Source organism: Vanacampus margaritifer, chromosome 1 (genome assembly GCF_051991255.1).
Source record: "Vanacampus margaritifer isolate UIUO_Vmar chromosome 1, RoL_Vmar_1.0, whole genome shotgun sequence".
NCBI classification, from domain to species: Eukaryota; Metazoa; Chordata; class Actinopteri; order Syngnathiformes; family Syngnathidae; genus Vanacampus; species Vanacampus margaritifer.
In genome coordinates, this window is record NC_135432.1 from 2,236,198 (window position 1) to 2,262,500 (window position 26,303).

The 26,303-nt window shown below is 41.1% G+C and overlaps 3 protein-coding genes across 13 annotated transcripts in view; all 3 read left to right on the forward strand.

The window, feature by feature from the left end:
* The first annotated feature begins 208 nt into the window (after window positions 1-208).
* On the forward strand, window positions 209-18,212 carry bin1b (bridging integrator 1b). Of its 11 annotated transcripts, none has more exons than XM_077574680.1 (20): window positions 210-651; window positions 4,521-4,601; window positions 4,699-4,753; window positions 5,865-5,959; window positions 6,095-6,130; window positions 6,291-6,386; window positions 8,065-8,172; window positions 8,795-8,887; window positions 9,722-9,807; window positions 11,197-11,272; window positions 11,358-11,413; window positions 11,488-11,529; window positions 12,514-12,556; window positions 13,097-13,201; window positions 13,295-13,369; window positions 14,298-14,318; window positions 14,498-14,713; window positions 17,276-17,329; window positions 17,395-17,496; window positions 17,573-18,212. In XM_077574680.1, the coding sequence occupies exons 1-20, from the start codon at window positions 562-564 to the stop codon at window positions 17,672-17,674; spliced, it is 1,632 nt and encodes a 543-aa protein (XP_077430806.1). In that variant the 5' UTR covers window positions 210-561; the 3' UTR covers window positions 17,675-18,212. The 11 variants fall into 11 exon arrangements, with proteins under 11 accessions (XP_077430852.1, XP_077430861.1, XP_077430806.1 ...); XM_077574688.1 differs by having other exon boundaries at window positions 13,298-13,369; XM_077574726.1 differs by lacking the exon at window positions 8,795-8,887 and having other exon boundaries at window positions 209-651.
* A 1,440-nt stretch (window positions 18,213-19,652) lies between these two features.
* LOC144052686 (tubulin alpha-1A chain-like) lies at window positions 19,653-22,676 on the forward strand. Its single transcript, XM_077566973.1, has 4 exons — window positions 19,653-19,770; window positions 19,885-20,107; window positions 21,198-21,346; window positions 21,416-22,676. The coding sequence occupies exons 1-4, from the start codon at window positions 19,768-19,770 to the stop codon at window positions 22,394-22,396; spliced, it is 1,356 nt and encodes a 451-aa protein (XP_077423099.1). The 5' UTR covers window positions 19,653-19,767; the 3' UTR covers window positions 22,397-22,676.
* Window positions 22,677-23,152: 476 nt separating this feature from the next.
* rpgrb (retinitis pigmentosa GTPase regulator b) overlaps window positions 23,153-26,303 on the forward strand; it is an 8,000-nt gene continuing 4,849 nt past the window's right edge. The window contains exons 1-8 of the mRNA XM_077566943.1: window positions 23,153-23,251; window positions 23,659-23,784; window positions 23,876-23,968; window positions 24,042-24,104; window positions 24,186-24,344; window positions 24,821-24,970; window positions 25,701-25,859; window positions 25,936-26,091. Of these exons, the coding sequence (XP_077423069.1) occupies window positions 23,221-23,251; window positions 23,659-23,784; window positions 23,876-23,968; window positions 24,042-24,104; window positions 24,186-24,344; window positions 24,821-24,970; window positions 25,701-25,859; window positions 25,936-26,091 (937 nt within the window). The 5' untranslated portion in view covers window positions 23,153-23,220. The remainder of the gene's footprint in view (window positions 23,252-23,658; window positions 23,785-23,875; window positions 23,969-24,041; window positions 24,105-24,185; window positions 24,345-24,820; window positions 24,971-25,700; window positions 25,860-25,935; window positions 26,092-26,303) is intronic.

The following is a 26,303-nucleotide window of genomic DNA, read 5'->3' on the forward strand; positions in this document are numbered from 1 at the left end:
TTGCTATGTATTTAAGATTTTCTCGTTTACAGAAAGTCAACAAGAAATCTTGGTGGGAGAATGTATTTATTTTTGGGGGGAAAATAAATTTGTGAAAAGGAACGCATTGTTTCATTACTGCCCTCTGGTGGTTTTGCCTTGCATGTGACCTTCCAGAAAAGTGCGCGTTCACACATAAGCACGCGCATGGGCCCGAAAGGCGCACACGCGCATACACCAGGTGTCGCCTAATTATACCAGCAGCAATGCTACGCCTTTAAGAGCAAGATGGGGGCGAAACCCAATCGGTCCACATTTAGAGTGCAAGTCTTCATGAATTAACAGAGTAGAAAGACTGCGTTCTGTGTTCCACGTCCACTTTATCTCCCTTGTTCTTGTGGACTCACACAAAATCCGGATTAAATTACGCTCTGCTCCTTTAAGAAGCTCCGACGGGATTAAAGTTACGAGCAGCCATCCAACTCGGCGCCCGGTGGTTTTTACGCACTCTTCGTATCCACGGGAGACACTTGTCGCTCGGTACTGAGTCGGTACCACCTCAGCCCAGAACGATAGCGAGTCATGGCCGAGACCGGGAACAGTGGGAAGGGGGTCACCGCCGGGAAACTGGCCATCACCGTCCAGAAGAGGTTGAGCAGAGCGCAGGAGAAGGTACGACTAAACCTTACACTAATTTGTCAGTTCACCTCCTGACCTCATATCGATCGTTGGAAAGTCATTTTAAGACACACTTTATTTATTTCGAACTATTGTCTTTAAATCAATGACTTTTATTAATCTATACTCATATAGGCTATACTTCAAAAACACATTTATGATATAGGGTCAAAGTGCATTTGTGCACTATAGTCTTATTTCTTGGGCACCCTTATGCATAAATAAATAAATAAACAAACAAATAAAATAAATAAATAAAAACTCAAAGTGTTGCAGGGCCGCTGCTCTCCAATAGAGGGAGACTAGTGAGCCTACTCCGCCCCTAGGAGATGAATGAAGAAAAAAACAAGACAGGAATGATAAACCTCAATTTATTTTTAAAGATAATTTGGATGCGTTTGCATTGCAGAGAGGGGGAAAATCACAATGTAATGTAACTAAGAAAATTATTTAAAAAAATTCTTGAAATAAATGCAAAGTCAAATTTTCAATCTCACAAAATTTCCGTTTAAGACTCTTTTTTTTTTTTTTTTTTTTTAACTGTTGAACACTTTATTGAACATTACTATAAACACTCACTCATAGAGTATAACAACGCCTGAATATAGTTTAAGACTCGTGTTTGTTGAAAATTGACAAAAATGGCGGTCTTGGTGAAATGACCCTCTCCATCCATTGAAAGGCACTGGACTGACAGATATTTGTCATTTGATTTGTGAGAATTATTTTGATTTCAAAATGTGATGAAATGTCATTTAACTACTCTAACAATCTGCCTGTTTTTTATGCTAGTCACAGGCAAAAGCAAAACTAAAGGCCGTATGTTGTCCATATGTACCGGAAGCATTTGCACGCATTGTGTTGCATTGCGGAAATATCAGAAATGCCTGGATGTTCGGAATTGTCAATAAACTACAATAAAACGTCACAGCGTCACAAAGGCCAATGTGACATACAAACAACTTTTTGTTCAACACAGAAGAAGTACAGTATTAAAATGTAGAAATCCAAGCAGATGCCTGGACGGTAGCTATAACAGCTAACAGTAGCTATTGCTAGCTAGCTAGCTAGATAGATGGATGGATGGATAGATACTTGATTTACCAAAAAAAGAAATGTACAAACAAAAACCTATGCCGGACCCTCAGTGTGAAGCAACTTCTTCCCTCCCGTCTAATCGTTTAGTGTTAAACTTAATGCCTGCTGATCTTTTAGCTTCTAATCACCTCTCACGTGCACACACAGGGCAGAAAAGGGATGACCATTCTCAGGTACAATAGGTCAGTATTTTCCATTAGTGAGTGGTGAGGCCCATCGTGTTATTTTTCATACACAGGCAGGCACTCAAAATAGATTTTTTTTTTTTAAATCAAAATAAATGACAGAAGACAGACTGTTCAGTAAGTGAACGACTAATATGTGACGATATTAGAGAAAGCAGCTTTTATTTGCTAGTATAAGGAAAGTCAAAGTTTCATCCTCTGTGTTGGGGCCGGCTGTCGTTTTGGGGGGCGTGGCCTACGGGCTGCAGCTGTCTGTTCACTGGCGTCGCCTTGTAACCACAAAAGCTCTCATTGCTCATCGCTCTGCGTGCGTGTTAGCAAGTGCAGCAGCCAAAGAAAAACATCATGTCTTTGGCCTGTTAGTTGTCCAGCCTCTCCGCGATGAGTCAAAACTCTGCTCGGTGTGCACACCTGTCCTTCTTTCCTCGCAGGACTCCCAGTATGTGTCAGTGGCAGAGGGGGTTGAGGGGGGAGATGAACATCTATGAATAGCCGCCCCTAGCCCCGCTTCCTCATTTCTCTCATAGCCACAAAGTGTCTGTGTGTATTTTTGGCGTTCGAAATTGAACACCGGCACATTGCGGTCATGTGTGAGGCATTGAACCTCCACATACAGGGGGTCTTATTGAATAGGTTTTATTTGAGAGTGGGGGCAGCACAGAGGTTCCACTCTCAACCCCCCCGACCTCCCTGTGTGGAGTTTTCACATTTTTGCCGCTTTTGTGTGACTTTTCCTCGTAAACTAAAAAAGATGCCTGTTAGCTTCATTGTAGACTGTCCTTCCTACTTCTCATAAAATGTTTGTGGTTTTGAACTTTGGCCTCACAATGCCAAAATATGAAAAGTACAAGAAGACTGTTTAAACACCAATTTTAACTACCACATAATTTATAAATAAAGTGCATTTGAGGATATTTCACCCTACTTTCTAAAATCACAAGCTTTTTTTTTGGGGGGGGGGGGGGGAGTGTATGTGCCCTGCGAGTCCAAGGTGCACCCACACCACCTCTTGCTCAAATGGGATAGGGATGGAAGGATGTTTCCTCATGACCTCCCTTGCAGCACCAAGGTCAACCGCCACGGTGGCGCCGGAGGACGAAATATGAGAGTGTGCAGCAGGCTGTGGGGAAGTCCCGTTAGGCATGCTAATTGTGGCTTGCTTGCTGCTACTGGTCATCTGACTACATTAGTGACCTGGTGACACTCGCATTAAACACATCTGGGTTTATCTTAAGGTCAAAGGTGATTAAAAATAAAAATAAAAAAAAGGCAGGTTTTGGAGCACATAACAATGACAACAACAGGTGGCAAAATTACTCACAGTCTGTATTTAATTAAAAGTACAGATAACTTGTGAAATAAAGATTGATTCAACAACTACTAAAGTAAAAATATATTTTTTAAAAGTAGCAAATATTGGACATAACTTCATGACAGTGAAGTTGAACACATGACAGTATGCCGCTATCTTCCTGCATGAAACTAAACGGTCAACTACTGAACTGTATGGAATGCTTATGAAATAAGATCAATACAATAAATGAAACAAAATTGCCAGAAGGCAAGTTGGCGGGAGGTTAAAATGAGTTTTGAGGACCAAAATAATAATTTAAAAAAAATTCACAAGCCGCCATTTTGGTTGTTTATTTTCACCTTGAACGATTTCAAGTCGGAACTGGGAAAAGCCAACTGTGATAATTTCGATTTCTGACCTTCCTCGAATGCAGCATAAGGCAGGGGCGGAGCTACATGGTCACAAAGAGGAAGTATTGATACCGTGTGATTTGCCTGCCCTTTTCACATGAATTCCATATTCTTAAGTCCTGTGATACTCTGGCACAACTTAGTCATTTAAATTAGCTGCATATTAAAAAAATTAAAAAAAAAAAAAAAAAAAATCTTACAATCGATCTGAATTGTTTTAAGAGAGTCAGTCTTTAGTAAAGACCATTAGATTCTGGCGAACGTTTGCGAGGGTAGAGAATGTGTGTGTGTGTTGTTTTTTTTTGGTCAGGGTTCGTGGGAGGTCGCAAAGATGTTTCTACATCACTTTTGGAAAAAATAGTGAACAATCCAATGAAAGAAGGCTTCAAGCTGTTAAATGCCAATTAAAGTTTATTGTTGACAAAACTGAACATAAAACTGTGCAATTCTACATTGTGTATTTCAAACAAACCCAGCTTAAGCTAGCATTTCAGCCCGCTAGCTTAATGCTAAGTAGCATCAATATGTTGCGGTGAAGGGATACTTTACTCATGTAGCCATTTTCAGCAGTAAAATGTTAATATTATGTCTAGAATTAATTTCACAGCTTTATTATTTTCGTGTGCCATTAATACCTTTAAAAACACATTTTGCCATTGAAAACGACATCACAGGTGCTCAGAGCTGAGGTAACGACCAATCACGTCTCACCTGTTTCTGGGTTTGGTCATGTGACATCATTAGTTTCCTCATTAAAATGAATAGCTGTTTTAATGGTGCAAATATTTTTTTCTTGTCACACTGGCAAACGCCCTTTTTTGTAACTGCTCACACTTGGTATGGACATTGTGAAAGGTGCCGCTGTGCTTTTTTCAGGTTTTGCAGAAACTCGGCAAAGCGGACGAGACCAGAGATGTCGTCTTTGAGGAGATGGTGGCCAACTTCAACAAGCAGATGGTCATCACCACAAATAATTTATTGTCATTTAACATTTCAATGTCATCTTCATGTTTACTAATGTGAGCTTGTTTCACTTTGATCTTTCTCACCTCAGGGAGAAGGCACCAAGCTGCAAAGGGATCTGAAAACTTACATGACCTCAGTGAAGAGTAAGACCGAGAAGACGGTAGACTATGGAGGACCAAAAATGCCAACATTAAAAATAAATGAATCAATAAAAACATATATAAAAAAATATAATTCAAAAATTAAATACAAAAATAAAAAATAAAAAGTACAATACAGATAAAAACAAATATAGAGTCCAACCCTGGACGTGCTTAGGTCCGCCCCCTCATCTGAATAACATTTCATCACAACAGCGTGTATGCAGCATGAAATAAATAAATAAATGTGAGAGCAGAGCGTTTTTATTGATTGATCATTTAATTCTATTTGTATATTATATATTTATTTTTGTGTTTATTCCCACATTTATTTTTATTCTTTGAATTTTGTTTATTATTTGTGTGTGTATGTATGTATGTATGTATGTATTTATTTATTTTTAAATTTTTAATTTTAATTTGGGCAGTTTTGGTCCTCCGTAGTAGACACTTTTTTGATAAGTGGTTCACGGACAGTCTTGTATAAAGTACTTGAATATGATACTTGAGTCAAAGTTCAAGTATCTTAAGTTAATAGACAATAACATTTGTAGACGTGAAAGTCATTTTGTAAAATACTGAAAGTTTGAAAGTATCAGACGTTTGCTAACCCTAAACAAAATTTCAAAAGTCATTTTCTGATATGAGTTTTAAGTGTTTAAGTAAAAACTTTTAAGTGAGGGTTTATTGATTAGATTGTTTTTACTGTACATTAAATGAAAATCTGCAGCTATTATTGGCTAATAGCAAAGTTAGCTAGCAAACGTACGTTAGCGTGACCTTAATGTTGTTAACCTTTTGTATCTCCGTGCGCTTCTTCAGGTATTTCCTTCCCATTGTTTCTATCATTTTAGCATTATGTACGAAAATCATTCGTGTGCGCACGCATGTGTAACGTTATCCTCGTGAGCTCAACATTGTTGCCATTTTGGTCGTCATCTGCTGCCAGAGATGTGTGAGCAGCAGCAGCAGCAGCAGCAGCAGTTGCTTCCTTCTTGTCAAAAGTTGTCAGTAATTGTGTGCCTCATCTGGACAGCAGGATTCTTCTTCTGATTTGTGCGCCGCAGTTCAGACATTTCATCAACATTTTAACGGACGGTCTGCCACCTTTCAGCTTTGCACGAGTCGTCACGGAGGCTGCAGGACTGCCTGGCCGACATGTACGAGCCCGAGTGGTTCGGCAAAGAGGAGATGGACGCCATGGTGGAGGTGAGCTCCTGACCTTTGATCTCTTGCTTATCCTGTACTGAACTTTCCAGCCTTTTTGTCATGACCTCACTTTTCTTTCACTCTGTTGTCATTTCCTCTACTTTAACTGCATGCGTGTGCTCCTTCCTGCTGAAGGAGATGATAGAAAAGGAAATGGACAATAACTTGGAGGTAAAATGTAGATTGGTTAAAAATGTCGTCACCAGAATTTAGGTCCAAATCTACCAGCAAGAAACAGAGACAGATTTGTAGAAGTTCTAATCAATAGACAAATTGCACTAAATGCGAATCTGATGCTTTTTATCCTGCATTGTGTTTGTGTGTTTTGTAGGACACGGACACTCTGTGGTTGGACTTCCATCAGAACATCACAGACAACTCGATGCTCTCCATTGATACGTACCTGGCTCAGTTCCCCGATATTAAGGTGTTTGCAACTCCAAATGTGACAACATTTACTAGTAGTGCTGTCAGTTAACCTGTTTAACTCAGGGATGTGATTTTTCCGCTAATTCGCGGAATTCCGCTTTTTTTATCTCCCCCCCCCCCCCAAAAAAAATATTTTTATTTATTATTATTTTTTTTTTTTGTAGTTCATTGTGTATGCACATGACTCCGACAGATAACATCTTCTGCTATAACAAAGACATTTGTGGTATGCTCTAATATGAGTTACTTTTCATTTGGTCATGATACAATTATTTGTTCATGAAATTTGAACTCTTCAACATTATTTATGTGTTAACTTAGTAATCACATTAGTTAGATATGATGATATTCTCAGTGATAGTTTTTAAAAGCAAAGGCAGTCCAATGTTTTTGAATGTGACTGATTTTGAGTTGACTAAAACTGCCATTTTATATGGGATAGTTCAATATACATTGAAAATTTATGCTGTTGTTTTGTCTATTTCTTTGTCATGTGAGTGCATTGAAAGTACTTAAAAACACGGAAAACCCATGAGCTTCGGGGGGCTGTGCCCCCCGTGTCCTCCCACCAGGGCACTGCCCTGGACCTAGCTGGGTGCCAGCGGCCCCCAGACCCCCGGCTAAATTTTCAGATAATTTCACTTTGGTCAAATCACATCCCTGTTAACTGATTAATCACAAAAAATATCGCATTATTCATGTATTAATGCAGATTAGTCACACTATTAATTCAACTTGACCGTAGATGATCCTTACATTAAAGTAACACAGGTTGTTTGAGCAATAAACATAACTACATTCGAATAAAGCATTTAATGAATGTTTGCATGTGACATTCAGAATACAAAACAATGGGGTCATTTTTTAAATTTATTTTAAATTATGTAAGTAATTAACTGATAAGAGAAGGATGAGAGTGTGCAGTGGAAGAAGTCCTCATAACATTTAATGTCGAAAGAATTAACACATAACAGATGGTCAGGCAAAAAAAATGTTGATTTAGAAAAAAAAAAGCCTTTTTCATTTAAGTGATTAATCAAAATTTTAAGATTGAATTAATCAGATTTATTTTTCTAATTAATTGTTCGCCACTTGTAGTTAATAGATAGTTGTAGTGAACACCCGCTTTATTATGGTTGTTGTTTTTCTTGGACTGCATCCACCAGCACTTTTAATGGATTTTACAGTTTTCTATATAGTCATATAAATGTACTGTATTGAAAACATATAGACATTGGTTAAAATCAGGGCGTATTGCTTTTGAAAAATACGGTAATCTAATTGTAAGTTTTCCCCCCTCAGTATTCGTATTTTGTATGATTGTGATTTTCACGCGTTAACCCCCCCCCCTAATTTACTCTTCCTAGCATTTTTTTTTTTTAAACAAATGCAAGCAATAAATTAATTTTGATTAGAATAATGTTTCGGTCGTATAGGTCAGGCTTATTGTAAAATAATGACAAATGAACTATGCATTAATATGAATGGCAGTTGAGTTTATGTACTTTAATGAAAGTTCTTAATTTATTTAGCACTTTGACTTGCAATCCTTTAAGCCTGCAAGTCAAATCTGCATCTTTATTATTACAACTTTCCATGTTTTCATGAAACATGATGTGAAAATACTTCCTCAGCACATAAATTATCTTTTTTTTTTTCTCTCTCTCTCTCAACAGGCTCGCATTGCAAAGCGAGACCGTAAGATGGTGGACTTTGACAGCGCCAGGCACCACTTTGCCTCCTTACAGAAGGGCAAGAAAAAGGACGAGGCCAAAATCGCCAAGGTAATTGCATCAGCGTGTCATGTTTTTACGAGAAGCACGTTTGTCTGTATGTGTCCCGCGATTGGCTGGCGACCAGTCCAGGGATGCGCAAAAACAGCTGGGACTAGCTTCAGCACAAGTGCGAGATCACCGATTTCTGTCCTTAAATGCCTTTTAAATGTTGCTTAGCTTGTCCCACCCCTTTGACTTTTCCATCCAATCACGTCAAGACTCAATCTAGTGGCACATGCGGCCTCACCGAGAATCCTAAATGATAGAATTCTTAACCTGCTAAGAGATAAAACTGCAAAGTTCATGCAGTACCTTTTTCACTTTCAAATTCATCCTGGGGCCGGATTGAACCTCCTCACAGGCCCATTTTGGCCCCTGGCCCATATGTTTGGGACCGCTGCATCAAATGTTGCTTTGTTGTTTACTGTTCACTTACTGAAAACTCACTAACACGATTGCTGTTGTTTGGAACTATTTACTTTTTGTTGGCTTTTTTTTTGTCTCGTTCCTCCTCCACTTCTGCTTCCTCCTGCTTGTCGTCGCCCTTCCACTTGCCCTCCTCTTGACCCTTCCCCCCCGAACCCCCCCCATTGCTCTTCATCCTCTTTGTCTGCATGGTGTGCGTGGCCAGCCCGCGGCCCTGTTGGAGATGGCGGCGCCAAGCTGGGCTCAGGGTTTGCTCTCAGCTCACCAGGTGGCTCAGACTAACCTCTCCTACAACCAGGTGACGAATGACGCATAATTCCGACATATAGAGGACATGTCATCATGACGTCTCGCGTACTTGCCGGTGGCAAAAGTCCACCTCTCCATTGGCAACACCAGTTTAAAAACCCACTTCTGCTATATGACCAAGGAAGAGCCATTTCGAGAACACATTAAATGGCTTGAGTGAGGATTGTAACCTTTTATTCAACCTGCCGTACTTTGAATTAGGAAAGTGTCAGTGGAAAAGAGGATTTGAAGTGTGCTTGGAACGGAGACGCAAAGTTTAAAGAGCTAAAGTTAATCAAGAATTGGCTAATTTGTTGTCTTTTCTGCTGCTTGGATTGATGGCACGGAGGTGCTTTTTGCACTCTCAAATGGATAACGCATTGAAGAGCTGACGTTAGCTAGCAAGCTAACCATTTTGCTTTGCTAAATGACTCAAAGAGGATATATTTTACACGTGAGACGGTGACTTGAAGAAATGCGATGACGATGATGGCTCTACAACTCTTAAATCAGGAATAATGTACCTTTTTTTTTTTTTCTCCACAAGAAATATCTGGTCGAACACAAGCTTTTGTTATGGTTTCAGTTCAGGTCAGCAAGCGTCACTTGCTTTCTGGCGCCTGTTTACAAACATACAGAAATGTCTCATGTTCAAGGCTTTGATGGCACATGACAACTGACAGCATTTTATTGCCCATGTGTTGATGTGCCTGATGTGGCCGCATTTGGATTTGTGTGTAAAGTGTACAGTATGACGCATTATTATTATCATATGCATGGTGATTTTTAAATGGATCATATTGAGTTTCGAGTTGTGAATGGTTGTTTGTGCGTGTGCATGTAGGCAGAGGAAGAGCTGGGTCGTTCTCAAAAGATTTTCGAAGAGCTGAACGTGGAATTACAAGACCAGCTTCCAGTGCTGTGGGACAGGTGAAGCAGGAGCACACGTTGATCTCAACTTTACACAATCCCACCTTGACTGAAGAGTTTCATTTATTTTGGGGTGAATTTGTGAATGCTGAAACATGAATAAGTGGGGAGTTCACCATACTTGTGTTTCAAGTCATTTTTTTCCAATTGAAATGAATTAAAATGCAAAGAATTTGTTCCAGGCCCAACAAAAAACATCATATTTTTGATATGTGTTTCTAAAAGAGTAAACTAGAAGTGAATTGTACAATACAGGAAAATATTAAGAAATGAATTGGCTTGGCAGTGTGATGACTACATTCAGACAAGCTCTAAGTCACAACAACTGTGTGTTATGCTCTTTATACTCATACTTTTTCACTACCTTCCTCGTAATTCAGCATTTTTCCCCAACTGTAACGCCATTTCCAGTTGACTTTTGATGGGTTATGCGTCAAGAATTGATTCACTCCTTCTTGGTTACTACTCTGCGTTTTTATGGAATTGCAGCGAGCTACTACGCTGCTAGCCTAGCACAACACCGGCACAAATCAACCACCCAAGGTCCACTGACACAAAACAACCAAACTCCCAGTGGACCCTCGCTATACACTCCAAAAACAGTTGGGTAAAAAATAACCCAACTATGGATCAAAAAGGGATCGATCCACTTTATAGGTCAATTTGACCCAACTTTCTGTGTTGTTTTATACAAAATGACCCAAGTCAAGGATCTGACCTTTTTTTTTTTTAACTAAAAGTCCAATTTCTTGACTCAAAATTGGGTCAAATAGACTGTTTTTAGGTATTATGTATTATTACCAATTAGGTAATTCAATTAATCAAAAAGTTAGGTCAAAGAAAACAACCATTCGGCCCAGGGGTTAAAAAACCTTTTTGATATTTAACTTTTTAGGTTAAATAACTCTGAGTTGGTTCGTTCTTTTTCAACCCAATTCAATTGAGGTATTCATTTAACCCAAAAAGTTGGGTTAAATGAATAACCCACAAAACAATCCCAAAAAATGGGTTGGCTAGTGGGCTATTCAACTTTTTGGGTCAAATAATTCAGTTGGGTCGGTCCATTCTTGACCCAATTTGGGTTATTTTTTTACCCAACTGTTTTTCGAGTGTACATCTGATCAGCAAATGAACTTATCCAACACTTTGAAGGGAGTGAAATGAATACTAGGACCGAATTACAAGCTACGGCAGTCAGGTACTAAATTTCAACTATACCATTTTTTTCCACCTTAGTCGAGTGACATCATATCAAACTCACTTGTCAGCGAAATTTGGGCTCAAAACACAAAGCAAAAAATTAACTAAGAACCTGGAAAACCTTGTAAATTGGGGCAATCATAGGTCAAGTTATTTGTAAACATTCAACCTGTCTCGTGTGTGTGTTAGACGTGTTGGCATCTATGTTAACACATTCCAGAGTCTGGCGGGTCATCAAGAGAAGTTCCACAAAGAGATGAGCAAGGTGAGTCACTCGCAGTGAACTTTTCTGACTTCCCTGTCCATGAGTTGAGCACAACTTTTTCATGACCGTCCTTCCTCATCCTCAGCTGAGCCAAAACCTGAACGACATCATGACCAAACTTGAAGAGCAGAGGCAGTTCAAGTAAGTCGATTTGATTTTAGAGGTGATGGCGGTAACATGCCAGAGAGAGTAATGTCCCTCACCCCCTACCGTAGAAAAGATGGTGCAGCAGCCAAGGCAGGAGACAACGCAAAGAGGTAACCGGCTGCATGGCTGCTGCTGCCGCCGCCGCCGCGTGATTTTAATGCGACGACTGACTCCATTTTCATTCTCATGTTTGGAAGTGTCACTTGTAGTCATCTCAGTTGAAGTTGATCTAAAACTAAACCAAATGAATAGAATTACAAGTCTATTTAAAACTAGACAAAGTGCAAATTCTGCAGAAATTGCGTTGGAATGCTGAAAAAGATGAATGCTAACCTTTGAATGCATGTGCTTAAATCATTTCAGTGAAATTTATAATCCATTTCCTGATATGATAGTCAGTTGCTATACTGTACATGTGTATCTCTTAGCATAATGGGCATGGATATATTTTCCAATATACAGTCGGAGGTGGGATTCGAACCTGCAACTTCCTGGTTACTCTACAATATACTTTACCAACTGCATCACTGAGCAGTATCAGACGGCTGGTAATGATGATAAGTTGTATGTATGGCAGTGGGCGTGGAAAGTGGTACTTTGAAAAAGTTCAATTTGAGTCCCATTGAAAATGAATGGGGAAAAGTTGATATTGAACGTTAAATTGCGCCAACGGTGTAAGTAATGTGGAATCAAACGATAAATACCCCCGGAAGCTGTGAATTTTTGAAGCAAGTTGTGTCAATCGAAAGTATTATGTGGGAGTTGTTGCACGGCAAAAAAGTGTGGAGGATAAAAATCACAATAACTTATAACTTTGCCTGGAAAAAAAAGTCTGTTAGCTTAATGCTAACACACAATGCAACATGCTGTAGACGGGCTAAAATAATGGTATTGATGAGTTATAATGCTTTAAGCAATGGGTTGTTGAATACAAAATGTATGCAGACAATATAACAATACTCACAGGCATATGCTCTTTATCCTCTGCAAAAAACAACTAATATTACAGTTTAGTGAGTTGTGACTGTGTGTTTTTTGCAGGTACATGTTGTACCTTTGTGTCACTTCTCTCCTCTTGTTTTTGTGTCTTGCAGCGAGGAAGCAAACCACAGCAAGGCAGCCAGCTCGCCACCAACGGTAACAAAAAAAAAACAAAATCCTTAATTTGTACTTTGGCCTCGTGGTGATGAAACCTCAAGCAGATGTCATGCATGAGTTGTGGTGACTAAAGAACGCTGCCTCTTCTGTGTTTTTCTTTTCCTTTGCTTTTAATGAGCTGCCGTTTTTTTTTTTTGGGGGGGGGGGGTATGAGTGAAGCTGCGGTATTTGAATTGTGTTCCCCCGTCAGTTTTCATAAAACAAAAAAACCCTGATATTTCTTTACGTTCCCCATGTCGTCGCTGTCCTGTGAAAAACACTTATGTCCATTTATTTATTTATTTTATTTTTTTTACATTTTTGAGATGTCTGCATTCAGTGTCATCCCATAAATGTAAAAAAAAAAGAGACAAAAATGACCGTAAGGACAGCGCCAATATGTTTTTATACAATACTTTGCTATTTTACTTTAGAAAAACACAACAAAAAAATGATGGCGTTTACTTTAGGGGATGGATTAATTTCATTGATTTCAACTGATTTGCCGTTTGTGCTTCTGCATGTGCACGTGCTTACAAGAGGCCCAGCTCGAGGCCCAGCTCGCGGCCCAGCCGGCCTCCGCAGCATGACGAGTCGCTTGATGACGGCACGTCTGACATTAACACAGAGTCCAGAACGGCACAGGTCAGCTGATGGTTGGACCGGACCCACGTAGTGTGCCAGATGTTTTGTTTTAGTATCCCATCCTAATCCTAGTGTGTGTGTGTGCGTGTAAAGCAGTGTGAGCCCTCCGCGTGGGTCAACCTGCTGGATTTGGAGGTTTTACGGCCCATTATATGTCCAGTTCCCCAGGTGGGTTCAGGTTAGTTGCGCACACCTTTTGACCGCCAACAGGCCGCTGGCGGAACAGCAGGTGGACAAAAGGGTTGTGACAGTTTGGGCTAAAAAAAACAGAGGTGGCGCTGCAGGATTCGTCTTTAAACTAGTATATTCCAGAAAATATGTTCTTTTTAATTTATCAGCATCATCATTATATTTATTTATTTATTTATTTATTATTTTAATTCATTATTATAATTTTTTGCTTTCAAACTCGATTATGTACGACACTTTTGTTACTGCTGCAGCAAGATCTCAATCAGTCAGTCAAAATTGCGGCCAGAGTTGAATTTTCCTCTCTCTATTTGTCTTTTTCAAGTGTGTCATCATGCACCAGAGTTTTAATAAACAAAGGAGTCCATTTTGACAAAAGGAGAAAAAGTACACGTTTGTTTTCAGGAGTAATAGTATTTGGTACCCCCCCTCCTTCCTCACCCATACACACAAGATCAGTGTGTTATTTTTCTTAGTTGTATGTGGTAGCTTTTTAGCATTATTAAAGTGGAATATGAGTTATGAAGCAAAATCCAGCCGTTTTTATCCATCTCATTGGGCGGCCATTTTGCCACTTGCTGTCGACTGAAGATGACATCAATCTTGCTCAGGCAATAACCAATCACAGCTCACCAGTTTTGTGAAGCTGAGCTGTGATTGGTTGTTACCTGAGCGACATTGATGTCATCTTCGAGTGGCAAAATGGCCGCCCCCTGAGATGGATAAAAACGGCTGGATTTTGCTGCTTACCTCAAATTCCACTAACGCAATATTAACCAGCATACCATATTTAGACTAGTGGAGCTGCATAGAACATATTGTCACAAAAAAAAAAAAAATGGGTTGACTTCCCTTTTAATCTGAAGATGACCTAAGTTACTGAATTTGTCTTTACTGCTGCACGAAGGCGCCATCTAGGGAGTCGTGGGTAAGAATGGTGTCCAATCGTCTGGATTTTCAAGCAATGTGAACTTTTCACTTGAAGTTCCTTTCTCCTCTTCTGCATGCTGACACCAATCGCAACTTTGCCAATCACCTACTTTACACCTCCCGCCAACATCCTTCCGTCTATTGCTCTGCGATGCTCCACGACCTTTGCCCCTGTAGCATGACCAGGCTGTTGCCGAGGACGAGGAGCAGCGCCAAGAGCAGGTTCAGGGTGGATGGGATGATGATGATGATGATGATGATGACGGAGGCTGCCGCAGTGACGTGCAGCCTCACTGGGACGCAAATCCTGCCGAGTTGTCCACTGAGCCCTCTTGGTCCTATGACGGGGCCGGTGTAGGTCAAGGGGGCTGGGCCGCAGATGAACAAGTGCAGGTAGGACCTCATGAAATGGGGGTCACCTCTCAGTGGGCTCCGGAATAAAACTCAGCCATGAATTCATGGATCTAAAGTCACGTGTATTCATGTCGTCAAAAAAAAACGTTTTGACGCCATTTCGGTACCAACGCAGCAAAATCGGTCAGTTTTAAACTTCCAGTGTTGGATCAAATATGCAGTAAGCAGTGTTAGGATAAAAAGTTACACTGTCCGAGTAAATTTCCGTGAGTGTTGGGGTTGATGTTTGGTGTAACCTGCATAGCACTAGTTTGAGTGTTAAATTGACCACACCCTTATTTCCGGTAAAGGAGAAACGTTTCAATGGCAATACTTCCAGTTGTTGCGGTGTGGATCATTGGTAGAGTGTTCGTCTCCCGACACCGAGAGCGTGAGTTTGACCCCAGGCCAGTGTGACTGTCAAAGTATCCTTGAGCAAGATACAGTTGCTCCTGATGCTGCCATCAGAAGTCAAAATGGAAAGCGCTTTGAGGGCCTTGTATGGAGGAACAACGCTATATAAAGGAAACGCCATTTACCAGAGTCATATGAGTCAAATGTTTAACACTGACACTAGTGTAAAGTACTTTCAACACGACTGTGTTTACCTGTGTAGATTTTTGACACTATACAGTGTTAGAGTAACACTGGTTAAGTGTGGGGGGGGAAAGTAACACTTTGAAAAGTGTCAGATTTACACTCATTGGTCTCGACACATATAAACCATTTTCTAGTGTTAGATTTAATTAACACTCTCAGTGTTAATCTAACACATGTCAAAGTGAGTTGAGGAGCTTCATTTAGACAAAATTAGATAATATTGTATTGCGTTGACAAAATCTTACTGATGCCACAAGAGGGCAGCACAACACTTTAGCAGGGATGTGATTTTTCCGCTAATTCGCGGAATTCCGCTTTTTTTTATCCCCCCCCCCAAAAAAAAATCAATTTTTTATTTATTTATTTATTTATTTATTTATTTATTTTTTTTTTTAGTAGTTCATTGTGTATGCACATGACTCCGACAGATAACATCTTCTGCTATAACAAAGACATTTGTGGTATGCTCTAATATGAGTTACTTTTCATTTGGTCATGATATAATTATTTGTTCATGCCCCACCAACCCCCCACCCACCCCCCCACTGGGCACTGCCCTGGACCTAGCTGGGTGCCAGCGGCCCCCAGACCCCCGGCTAAATTTTCAGATAATTTCACTTTGGTCAAATCACATCCCTGCACTTTAGGCGTAACCTAAAGAAGCTTCTCACGTCAACCTAATTCCTTGGCATCAATATGCTATAAGACGGCGCGAGCAACATTTTTAAATGAGACGGGGCTTTCCTGAATACAAAAGCGGCAAACCGGTGAGATTTCCAGAAAATGACAGAGAGGATACGGTCCCAAAGATAAAATAAAGTTTGAATATGTCAAACTGCTAATTTTATGCTCCACGGTGGTTTGCTCAGGATAGGCGGGACATGCTGTGCAATACTTGGAGCTGATTGGACGATGTGGCATTTTGCGCACGTTTATTTTGACCAATCACGGCAACAGATGAAAATGTCGTCTTCGGTCTCGTATTAGGAAAAAAAACATTCAACGAGGAAACGGTGAGTAATTGTGCAATAACGGAATTAATAGCAGCGTTTGTCTACCAATTGTTTGGAAATTTACTGAAAATGTGCAAAAAGGAAATGCCACTTCTGCTCATTTCCATCTGTTCTTGTTTTGCAAATATTGAGAGGGAATTCTGCCGCTGTAGGTGGCGCCATATGCCATAGAGATGTAATCCACCAGTAATTTAAAAGAACAACAACAACAGGAAGTGACTGCGCCATGCGAATGACATCGTATGAGTTTGTAATTCTCAATAAACCGTAACGTTTCTTTGCTGTTTTCCATCTAAAATTGCATTAATATTCGCTTCTTTAATTCATTTCAAAAAGTTTTCTTTTTCTTCGTCCCCCCCAAACATACCTTACTCTATTGTCCGACAATGGTTTGTAACTACAAATATACGTGTGACGTAATATCCGGTCAAAACGCGTGTCTTGTCAGCGTTTATTCGCAAAACCTGTTTCCATCGGCAAAATTAGCATTTTTCTTTTTGCGAATTTTGGGCCCTTTTTCGAATTTCTAACCTTTCCATTCAGTTATTATCGCATTTCTTGAAAATTCGAATAAAAATAGGTGGATGGTACGGAAGAGGATTAGGGCCGCTTTAAAGTGAGAATTATGAGAATAAAGTGAAAATCCTGCCAAACTTTTTTTTCTTTCTTCAACGACCCTAATCCTCTTCCGTAAGATAGAAATCACACTTATGTTAGGTTTGTTTGCCCCGGCGTCAGCTCTTCCTGGTTTCGTCCCGCCCTAAACAACGCCTGATTGGTCCGACCTAAAAAAAAAAAAGGTCGGTTGCGAACGTATCAGCGGGAGCAGTACGAGATGGATTCTTGCAGTAATTGTGAACAAATACCGCAAGAATTCAGCTTGTAACAAGTTAACCTTGCCTCATATTCCTTTCAAACAATGCACACGTGACGCTTTCTTTCTTGGCAGGGTTCTGAATCCAACAGCTCAGAATACAATCTCCCACCTGGATTTCTCTACAAGGTGAGTCGTCACACTGGCGATGGCAGGTGCGACTTTTTCGTGCTGACTCCAACGTCCTGCTCCAGGTCAAGGCCGTCCACGAATATGCTGCCACTGATGGGGATGAACTGGAGCTGACTATCGGCGACGTTGTGCTCGTTTTGGCCTTCGACATCCCAGACGAGCAAGTCAGTGATGTCCCTTTCGGAATGCTTTGGTGTGTGTGTGGCCGCTCTAATGTTTTGTTTTTGTGTGTGCTCGCAGGACGACGGCTGGCTGATGGGTGTGCAGGAATCTCACTGGATACAAAACAAAGATATTTCATCCAAAGGTGTCTTCCCCGAGAATTTCACACAGAAGCTTTGAAGTTCACGCCTCCTTTCCTCGAGGTGCTTATTTGGAATCAAAGATGAATTCTGAAATTATTCTTTTGTGAGTCTGAAAATGGTGTCATTTATAAACTAAAGAATGCGTTCAAGATGAAAGTCAACTGAATCTGATATGTAAGTCTTGATTCACGCAAGGCCTCTTTTTGAAGTTGTGATTCTTCATGTGTTATCATTATTTGTGTCCAATTCACCCACAAATATTTGGTAGCAAGTGAACAAGACGGGAAGTAATTGAGTGTGTCAATGGCAGACTTTGAATGTTGCATAAAAGCTCGCAGTGAGGTGACAGTGGTCCGACTTGTGCCCTGGAGGACACCAGTGGGCAAATGAGATGGAGAAAAAAAAAGAAAAATCTCACCTCAACTTTTGATATTTGTCTTTAGTTTGATCAGGTTTGTCATGTCAGCATCTCTTTTTGAAGGACACATAAACACGTTTTGGCAATGTTCAATCAGGTGGAAAACCTCCATTTACTGTTACTATACATATTATTATTAAAGATTGGTGAAGCCTGTCGTGTTGTGTATTTATTATTATTTATTAACTGCACAGGCATTCAAATTATTTACCAAGTATGTGAAAACAAATGAATTGCTGTTAACAAACAATTCAAAATCAATGTAAAAAACATTTGGCTTTAACTTGACTGCAGACGGTGATGTTGACGCACATAGCGGATCTAATTGTCCTCCAACAGGAAGTTTGTTGTATAAGTCAACAAAAAGTCATTAAGGACGCTAAATGGCGACTGTTACTAGGCTACCTTGGAAATGACAAGTCAAACCTGCGACAGTCACGAAACCAAACATCTTCAGCTTTGGGGGGCTCATCATCCCTTTGGGTCTTTAAGGTGCCGACAGCACTCTCGCCGGTCTCGTTAGGTCTATCAGAACGCTGTGAAATTCAACCCTAAGTTGTAAATGCAGAGCGGTAAAGTCAACCACGGTTGAGCTCTTGATTGATTGCCATCTTAGGGTCGGTTAAGGGGAGAGAGAAAAATAGGGACGGCAGCAACTTTGAGGAACACGATACAGAGAATTTGTGGCGAATGTGTTGCGTCTTGTGCTAACTTAGAAACCACCAGCTTCCGATGTTCAAAATAAATAAATAAATATATATATAACTCAGCAGTTGAGGAACAATTACAGAACTTTGGGAGTTGGAAGACAGCCAACCTAACCACTAACTAACCCATGCCGCTCCTACTCGGTGTCAATATATCGCATGTGTCAGGTGGAATCCTCGTATACCTTCAATTTTGGTCTCTTCAGCAATATGCTAGCTAACAATAAGTTTAGCAAAGCAAAAGTGGTAGAGCGCTGTCGTTCAAGCTGAAGGTTGTGGGATCGTTCCTCAATTCTTAAGGATTTTTTTATTTTTATTTATTTATTTATTTTTTTTGTATTTTACTCTCTTACAAGTGTAAAAGTTTACCTTGTTTAGAGTGGGACCGAATATATTTTTTCAATTCTTTATTTATTGCAAACACAAATAGGGTCCATAGAAAAAAGGGACAACTTTTTTTTTCTTCTGCTCAGTGTGATCACCATGTAAATGTAGGTAAGTGAATTAAAGAGAAGAGAGAAGGCTTTTGTTGTTGTTGTGCCAAGTTATCAAAACGGGTGATTTACATAATTGAGAGTAAAAATGTTATTCCTACAAGTCTACTTTTTTCTTTTTTCTTTACTTTTGCTTCATCTGAATCAGTACTTCAGTTTTTATGTCGTCAATCGTTCCTTACACACATATCTGTTACTTGTCCTCACCTGTGTTGGCGAATACAAGTGAAGCAGGTGTATGTAAGATGTGAAACATAAGAAGATGCAGCAGTTGCGTGTCGCATTTCACAGAATAGCCACTCATTGCTGGTTGCTACGGCAACCATTGTCAGAGGTCAGACTTGTGGGAGCTTTTCTGCGCTCCTCCTCCAATGGTGTTTGCTTCCTTGGTTGCTACAACACGCCAGCTTGTTGCCAGGAAACGGCGCTCTATAAAACGGCGTCCTGCTTTTGGCCGCGACAACATCCCCAAGCGCTCATCTCAGGTGAATAAGAGACCTCTTCAAGAGTCATGGTGAGACGTCAACACAAACATTCGATTGACATCACAATTGACTTGCGCTGCTCGGAAAAGCCGACATACGGTGTTCACTGCATTTCTTGACCTCTAAATGACCTTTACTTGCAGCGCGAATGTATCTCCGTCCACGTTGGCCAAGCTGGGGCCCAGATTGGCAATGCATGCTGGGAGCTGTATTGTCTGGAGCACGGCATCCAGCCGGACGGGCAGATGCCGAGTGACAAGACCATCGGAGGGGGAGATGACTCCTACAACACCTTCTTCAGCGAGACCGGCGCTGGCAAACACGTCCCCCGGGCCGTCTTTGTGGACTTGGAGCCCACAGTCATCGGTGAGACAAGAAGACTGGCACAAGTTGTTTCACGATTGAACCAATCCTCCAATCATTTACCAAAGTATACACCTGTCAATGTTTGCCTACCAGGGTTATTATAGTTTTAGAATTTTCATTTTAGTTTGTTTTTATTTCGTTTTGTTTTTTAAATTTATAATTAGTTTTGAGGGTGGTTCTGGTAGTTTTTATTAGTTTTAGTCTAGTTTAGTTTTTGTTAGTTTCAGTTCAGCATTAGTTTTTTTGGGGGTGTTGTGTGCATAAATAATTAATAAACACCATGGTAAAATGAAAAAAAAAAATAGCGCATTTCTTACCAAGTGTCGCATTTCAACTGAGTTAAATGAAAAAGCAGGCGAAGTCGAGCCATTGATTCCAAAAGTCAAGCACGCAAAATCGTCGCCTAGGAGCGACATAATCTGAAATTGCTTTTCTATTGGCTGCTGCTAGACGACGTCACTTCTACGTGACACACTGTCAAACGTCCTTATTCTGTTTAAAGCAACTCTTAGGAACTTTTATTTTATGTTGATTATGGCGACACCACATGGACAAAAGCGGTATTGTTATGTCTGAAGGAAAACCCCATTTCCTATGAGGACAAGCGCATTGCGTCGTTTTTTTAGCTCATTGCAGTGAGTGAACTCCGGGCCAATGTTGATCCTTGAGTGTCCTTAGCTTTTGACTATGCCATAAAGCAGTGAGCACATTTGTAGTTTTTTGTGTGGCAGTGTTCCTACCATCCTCCTCAAAGTTGCTTAGTGCCAGTAAACATGAAACAGACCCTCTCAGGCTATGGCAAAGGTACCAGTCGATTAGTTTTAAGTCGATGTTTCATCAGAAGAGTTATGAAACTATTTTATGAAGGTTGAAAAGTTCCTTAGTGTGACTTTAACATCGAAATAACTATATTTAAAATCACATTTAAAATAAACCCCAAAGGCTCATGTATTAAATGAATTACCAAAGACTAAAAGGAGATTTTCACCATAATTATAGTTTCCTTTTGTTGACGAAAATGATTTTGGAATTTTATTTTGAGTTATTTTGTTATTTTTTTGTTAACTAAAATAACGTTGTTGCCTCCTAGATGAAGTGCGCACGGGGACCTACCGTCAACTCTTCCATCCTGAGCAACTGATCACAGGAAAGGAAGATGCAGCCAACAACTACGCCCGTGGTCATTACACTATTGGCAAGGAGATCATTGACCTGGTTCTGGACAGGGTTCGAAAACTGGTGAGCTTTATTGGATGATCTGACCAGACATTTACGTTTTGCGACTCCTGACTGTTTTCGCCCTGGCAGGCTGACCAATGCACCGGACTCCAAGGTTTTCTTATCTTCCACTCCTTCGGAGGAGGAACTGGTTCTGGCTTCACGTCTCTGCTGATGGAGCGACTCTCAGTGGACTATGGCAAGAAGTCCAAACTGGAGTTTGCCATCTATCCTGCTCCTCAGGTGTCAACTGCTGTGGTGGAGCCGTACAACTCCATTCTGACCACACACACCACCTTGGAGCACTCGGACTGCGCCTTCATGGTGGACAACGAGGCCATCTACGACATCTGCCGCAGGAACCTGGACATTGAGCGTCCCACCTACACCAACCTCAACAGGCTTATCGGTCAGATTGTCTCCTCCATCACCGCCTCACTGCGCTTCGACGGTGCTCTGAATGTGGACTTGACAGAGTTCCAGACCAACCTGGTGCCATACCCGCGCATCCACTTCCCCCTGGCGACCTACGCCCCCGTCATCTCGGCAGAGAAGGCGTACCACGAGCAGCTGTCTGTCGCAGAGATCACCAACGCCTGTTTCGAGCCAGCCAATCAGATGGTGAAATGCGACCCTCGCCACGGCAAGTACATGGCATGTTGTCTGCTTTACCGCGGCGACGTGGTGCCCAAAGATGTCAACTCTGCCATCGCCACCATAAAAACCAAGCGCACCATCCAGTTTGTGGACTGGTGTCCTACCGGTTTCAAGGTGGGTATCAACTACCAGCCCCCGACTGTGGTTCCTGGGGGAGACCTGGCCAAGGTCCAGAGAGCCGTGTGCATGCTGAGCAACACCACGGCCATCGCCGAGGCGTGGGCTCGGCTGGACCACAAGTTTGACCTGATGTACGCCAAGAGGGCCTTTGTGCACTGGTACGTCGGCGAGGGGATGGAGGAAGGAGAGTTCTCCGAGGCCAGAGAGGATATGGCTGCCCTGGAGAAGGACTACGAGGAAGTGGGCACAGACACCGTCGGGGATGAAGAAGAGGAAGAGGGGGAAGAGTATTAACTGGAAAACAACACGGTGTCACGTTTTAACATTATCAGGCTTCTGTTCTGTCACATGTGAAATGAGTCTTTGTATTGAAATGTTTCAATGTTTGGCATAGGCTGTCATGAGTAACTAACTGTTCAACGGCTGTAAAATGCAATATCATGATGCTTGTCCTTTTCTCCTCCACTTGTAAGGTTGCATAACAACACGCTCAAAGCACGTCTCAGGTGAACCAACAAACCCGTTGCTGGGTGACCTGCAATTAAGACCACACAAGAACTTTGTCAAATGAATTGGTTAATTACTGTTTCTGTCCTTATTCAATTATACAATTTTATATTTGGCAATAAATTCTCTCAAACTATATATGATGTTTCAGTCGTGTCTGTCTTGTGGTCTCAATAGCATCATAATAAAAATATCTATATGGCATAACATGAACCACTACAGTGACTACACTGTCAGACAGTTAAAACAATACAATTTATTGATTTATATGAATACAGTACATGAATTATAACAAATTGGAACGTATCTAAAATTGAAAGACTGCTGTCTCATTTTCTCACAAAAAGATTATTAGTGTGACGTCATCGTTCATGTCGTTGTGAAAACAAACTTTTATTTGCGTCTGATTGATAAAATTTGATTTAAAGTAAACGAAACGTCACACAGATGATTGCAAGAACGAAAGAGGTCAAAAAGTTTACTGTCGCTTTAAGGGTCACATGTTTGTAGTCAAGGTAATGTTGTGTTTACTTCCGGGTTATCAGCTCGCAAGAAAGAGGGACGCAAACACGCCCAGGTCGCCGAGCAAAGCGGATTAAAGTCCCACGGAGATGGCAGGGGAGGAGGTAGATGACATACCTGGTAAATAAAACGCTTCTTACAACGTTTAACGCATGTTTGATTTGAATTGTTCTCTGTTATCGTCGTAAAACAGCGGCCAAGTGTAATGAGTAAATTGAAAGTTCCCGTTTGAAAGAAACGCTAACATCGAAAATAAATTAATAATAACTCGCGCATCAGGCTAATGTTCAGTTTATAGAATGTGATGCATTGTTTTAAAACTAAAAATGATGCTTCTTTTTTTTTTAATTCAATCTTTTCATTTCATTGGCGTGGCACCCCTGCACAGTGAAGTCTTTTCTTTTTTTCTTTTCTTTTCTTTTTTTTTCAAACGGAAAATAACCGTATGCATAGCCTTGTTTGTTCATCATCTGATTGGTGATGAATTAATGCAAAAACAAAACAAAGCATATTACTCTGTCTTGCAGAATCCGGAGCGGTTTTCACATTTGGGAAGAGTAAATTTGCAGACAACGTTCCCAGTAAATTTTGGCTTAAAAATGATATTCCTCGAAAAATAACCTGTGGGGATGAACATACTGCCTTAATAACAGGTACTTGCTCATCTGTGCAGCCTCAGCGTCTGTTTGGTTTACTTGTTAAAAAAAAAGAAAGTAACAGCAGCTGTTGTGTTTGTCTTTGCAGAAAATGGGAAACTATTCATGTTTGGCAGCAACAACTGGGGACAGCTCGGTTTAGGGTCCAAAGTGACCGTCAACAAGCCCACTTGTGTCAGAGGTCTGCCTTTAATCAACCATTTGTGTTGAGCAAATGATCCAGTGTGCACTCATTATGTTTTGTTTGTCTTCAGCTCTGAAGTCAGAGAACGTTCAGCTCGTAGCCTGTGGAAGAAACCATACGCTCATCTGTACAGGTCAGCATCACATGATCACATGATCACATGATCACATCAAGCCTTTTGGCCATTCTTCCCATGTCTGTCTTTCCTCTCTAGCGCAGGGGCACGTGTACGCCACAGGCGGCAACAGCGAGGGTCAATTGGGCCTCGGCGACTGCGATGAGCGGACGTCCTTCCAGAGACTGGACTTCTTTGACTCCCGTGGGCCAATCAAAATGCTTGCTGCTGGTTCAAACACGTCAGCTGCCCTCACTGGTGAGACACTTGAGGTCGCACATGCCAGCTGTTAAAGGCAGCTACAGCTGCAATGACTCACGGGAGTCAAGTCAGTTATATTTCTATAGCACCATATTTAGCAACAGGTATTATGTAAAGCAGGGGTGGACAAGTTCGGTCCTCGAGAGCCACAATCCAGCCTGTTTTCCATGTTTCCCTCCTGCAGCGCAGCTGAATCAGCTAATCAGCAAGCTTTGCAGAAGCCTAATAACGATCCTGATCATGAACCAGGTGTGTTAGGGGAGAGAAACATGGAAAACAGGCTGGATTGTGGCTCTCGAGGACCGAACTTGGCCACCCCTGATCTAAAGGAACTGTGCACATTGAAAAAGCATTTGGCAGTGGAGGACAAGGAACAACCTCCAGGGGAAAAAAAACTTCCAGAAGAAGAAGATAAAAAGCAGATAATTGTGAAAGGTAATTGTTTTTCTTCCCGCCCATGTCCTCGTCTCAAGAGAGCGGTGAGCTGTTCATGTGGGGGGACAACTCAGAGGGTCAAGTCGGTTTGGGCAAGGAGAGCCACGCATGCTCGCCACAGGAGGTCAGCGCGGGACAGCCCATCGCGTGGGTGTCCTGTGGCTACTACCATTCTGCTTATGTGACAGGTGAGCTGGAATAACTGCAAACCGTTAGCACGTTACATTAGAATTTTTGGCGCCTGATTTAGTCATGGTTAACGCATACATCTAGGATTGCGTCAGCCAAACTGACAAAATTGCTGCTCAGCATCGAGCTAGCGGTTAGTATCGAGCTAACGTTTAGCACGTTAGCTAGTGAACGTTAGCATGCTATTTTAGTGTATTGTTTATAATACAGCAAGCACGTGTGGCACAACCTTTTATTGTATTTAATTTCACAAGAGCATGTAAGTGTTTTGGCATTTGTTGTTACAATTTTACACCTTCTTGAGTCATCTCCACGGTGAATAAAGTTGCCAGATTCTTCAACTGGTGTTTCATTGAAGGAGTTATCTGTCTAGCTACAGTGGGGACGTAGCAAGGGCAGAATAGATTCAATAATTTTTCAAACCTGATACCAATTGTGCTGGTCTTGTTATGCGTAACACGGGGAAAATAGTGTTTCCGCTTGTGTAAACATTTTTGAAATGCCAGAGAAAAAAAAATGAACGTGACTTGGTCTATTTAGCAATGCAGTTTTAGCTATTGAATGATCTGTGGCAATTGGTAGTGGCCTCTCGCAGAGCAGTTGTCCACACTGTTTGCTGTTCTGCCAAATTATCGGAGCAATAGATTTATTTTCCTTTAACTTAGTAATACATTTGTTTGCATCTTCCACTAACACTCCCATTACCATCACTTCAAAATCTACCGGTAGAGGATGGAGCTCTGTACACATTCGGCGAACGGGACAGTGGTAAACTGGGTCTGAGAACCGACCAGCTGGCTCGTCATCGAGTCCCTCAGCTCGTGAAGAGCATGCCTGAGCCGGTCACTCAGGTGGCATGTGGCGGCGGACACACTGTGGCCATTACAGGTAAGAAAACAAAAAACAAAAGAATTGTGTTTAGCAGACTTTTTGGCGGCACCAAATATTGCTCCCTGTGTTTCAGAAAATGGCGTTTATGCCTTTGGCCTTGGCCAGTTTGGTCAGTTGGGCCATGGGACGTTCATATTTGAATCACGACTGCCTCGCCAGATTGACCACTTCAAGAAGGGTCGAGTTTGCCAGGTGGCGTGCGGCGAGAACCACTCAGCGGTCATCACAGGTGTCTGACAGATTTGCTCTTGTTAGTCCATATCGTCAGTAACGCAAACATTTGAGATTACTTTTAATTATTTGATATGAAAATGAAAACCTCTGCAAACCTCTGGCCAATAGTTTTCAGTAGGGCTGTGCAATTAATCAAAATTCAATTATAATTTCAATTATTACATTCCACAATTAAAAAATCAGCATTACGGTAAAAAAAATAATAAA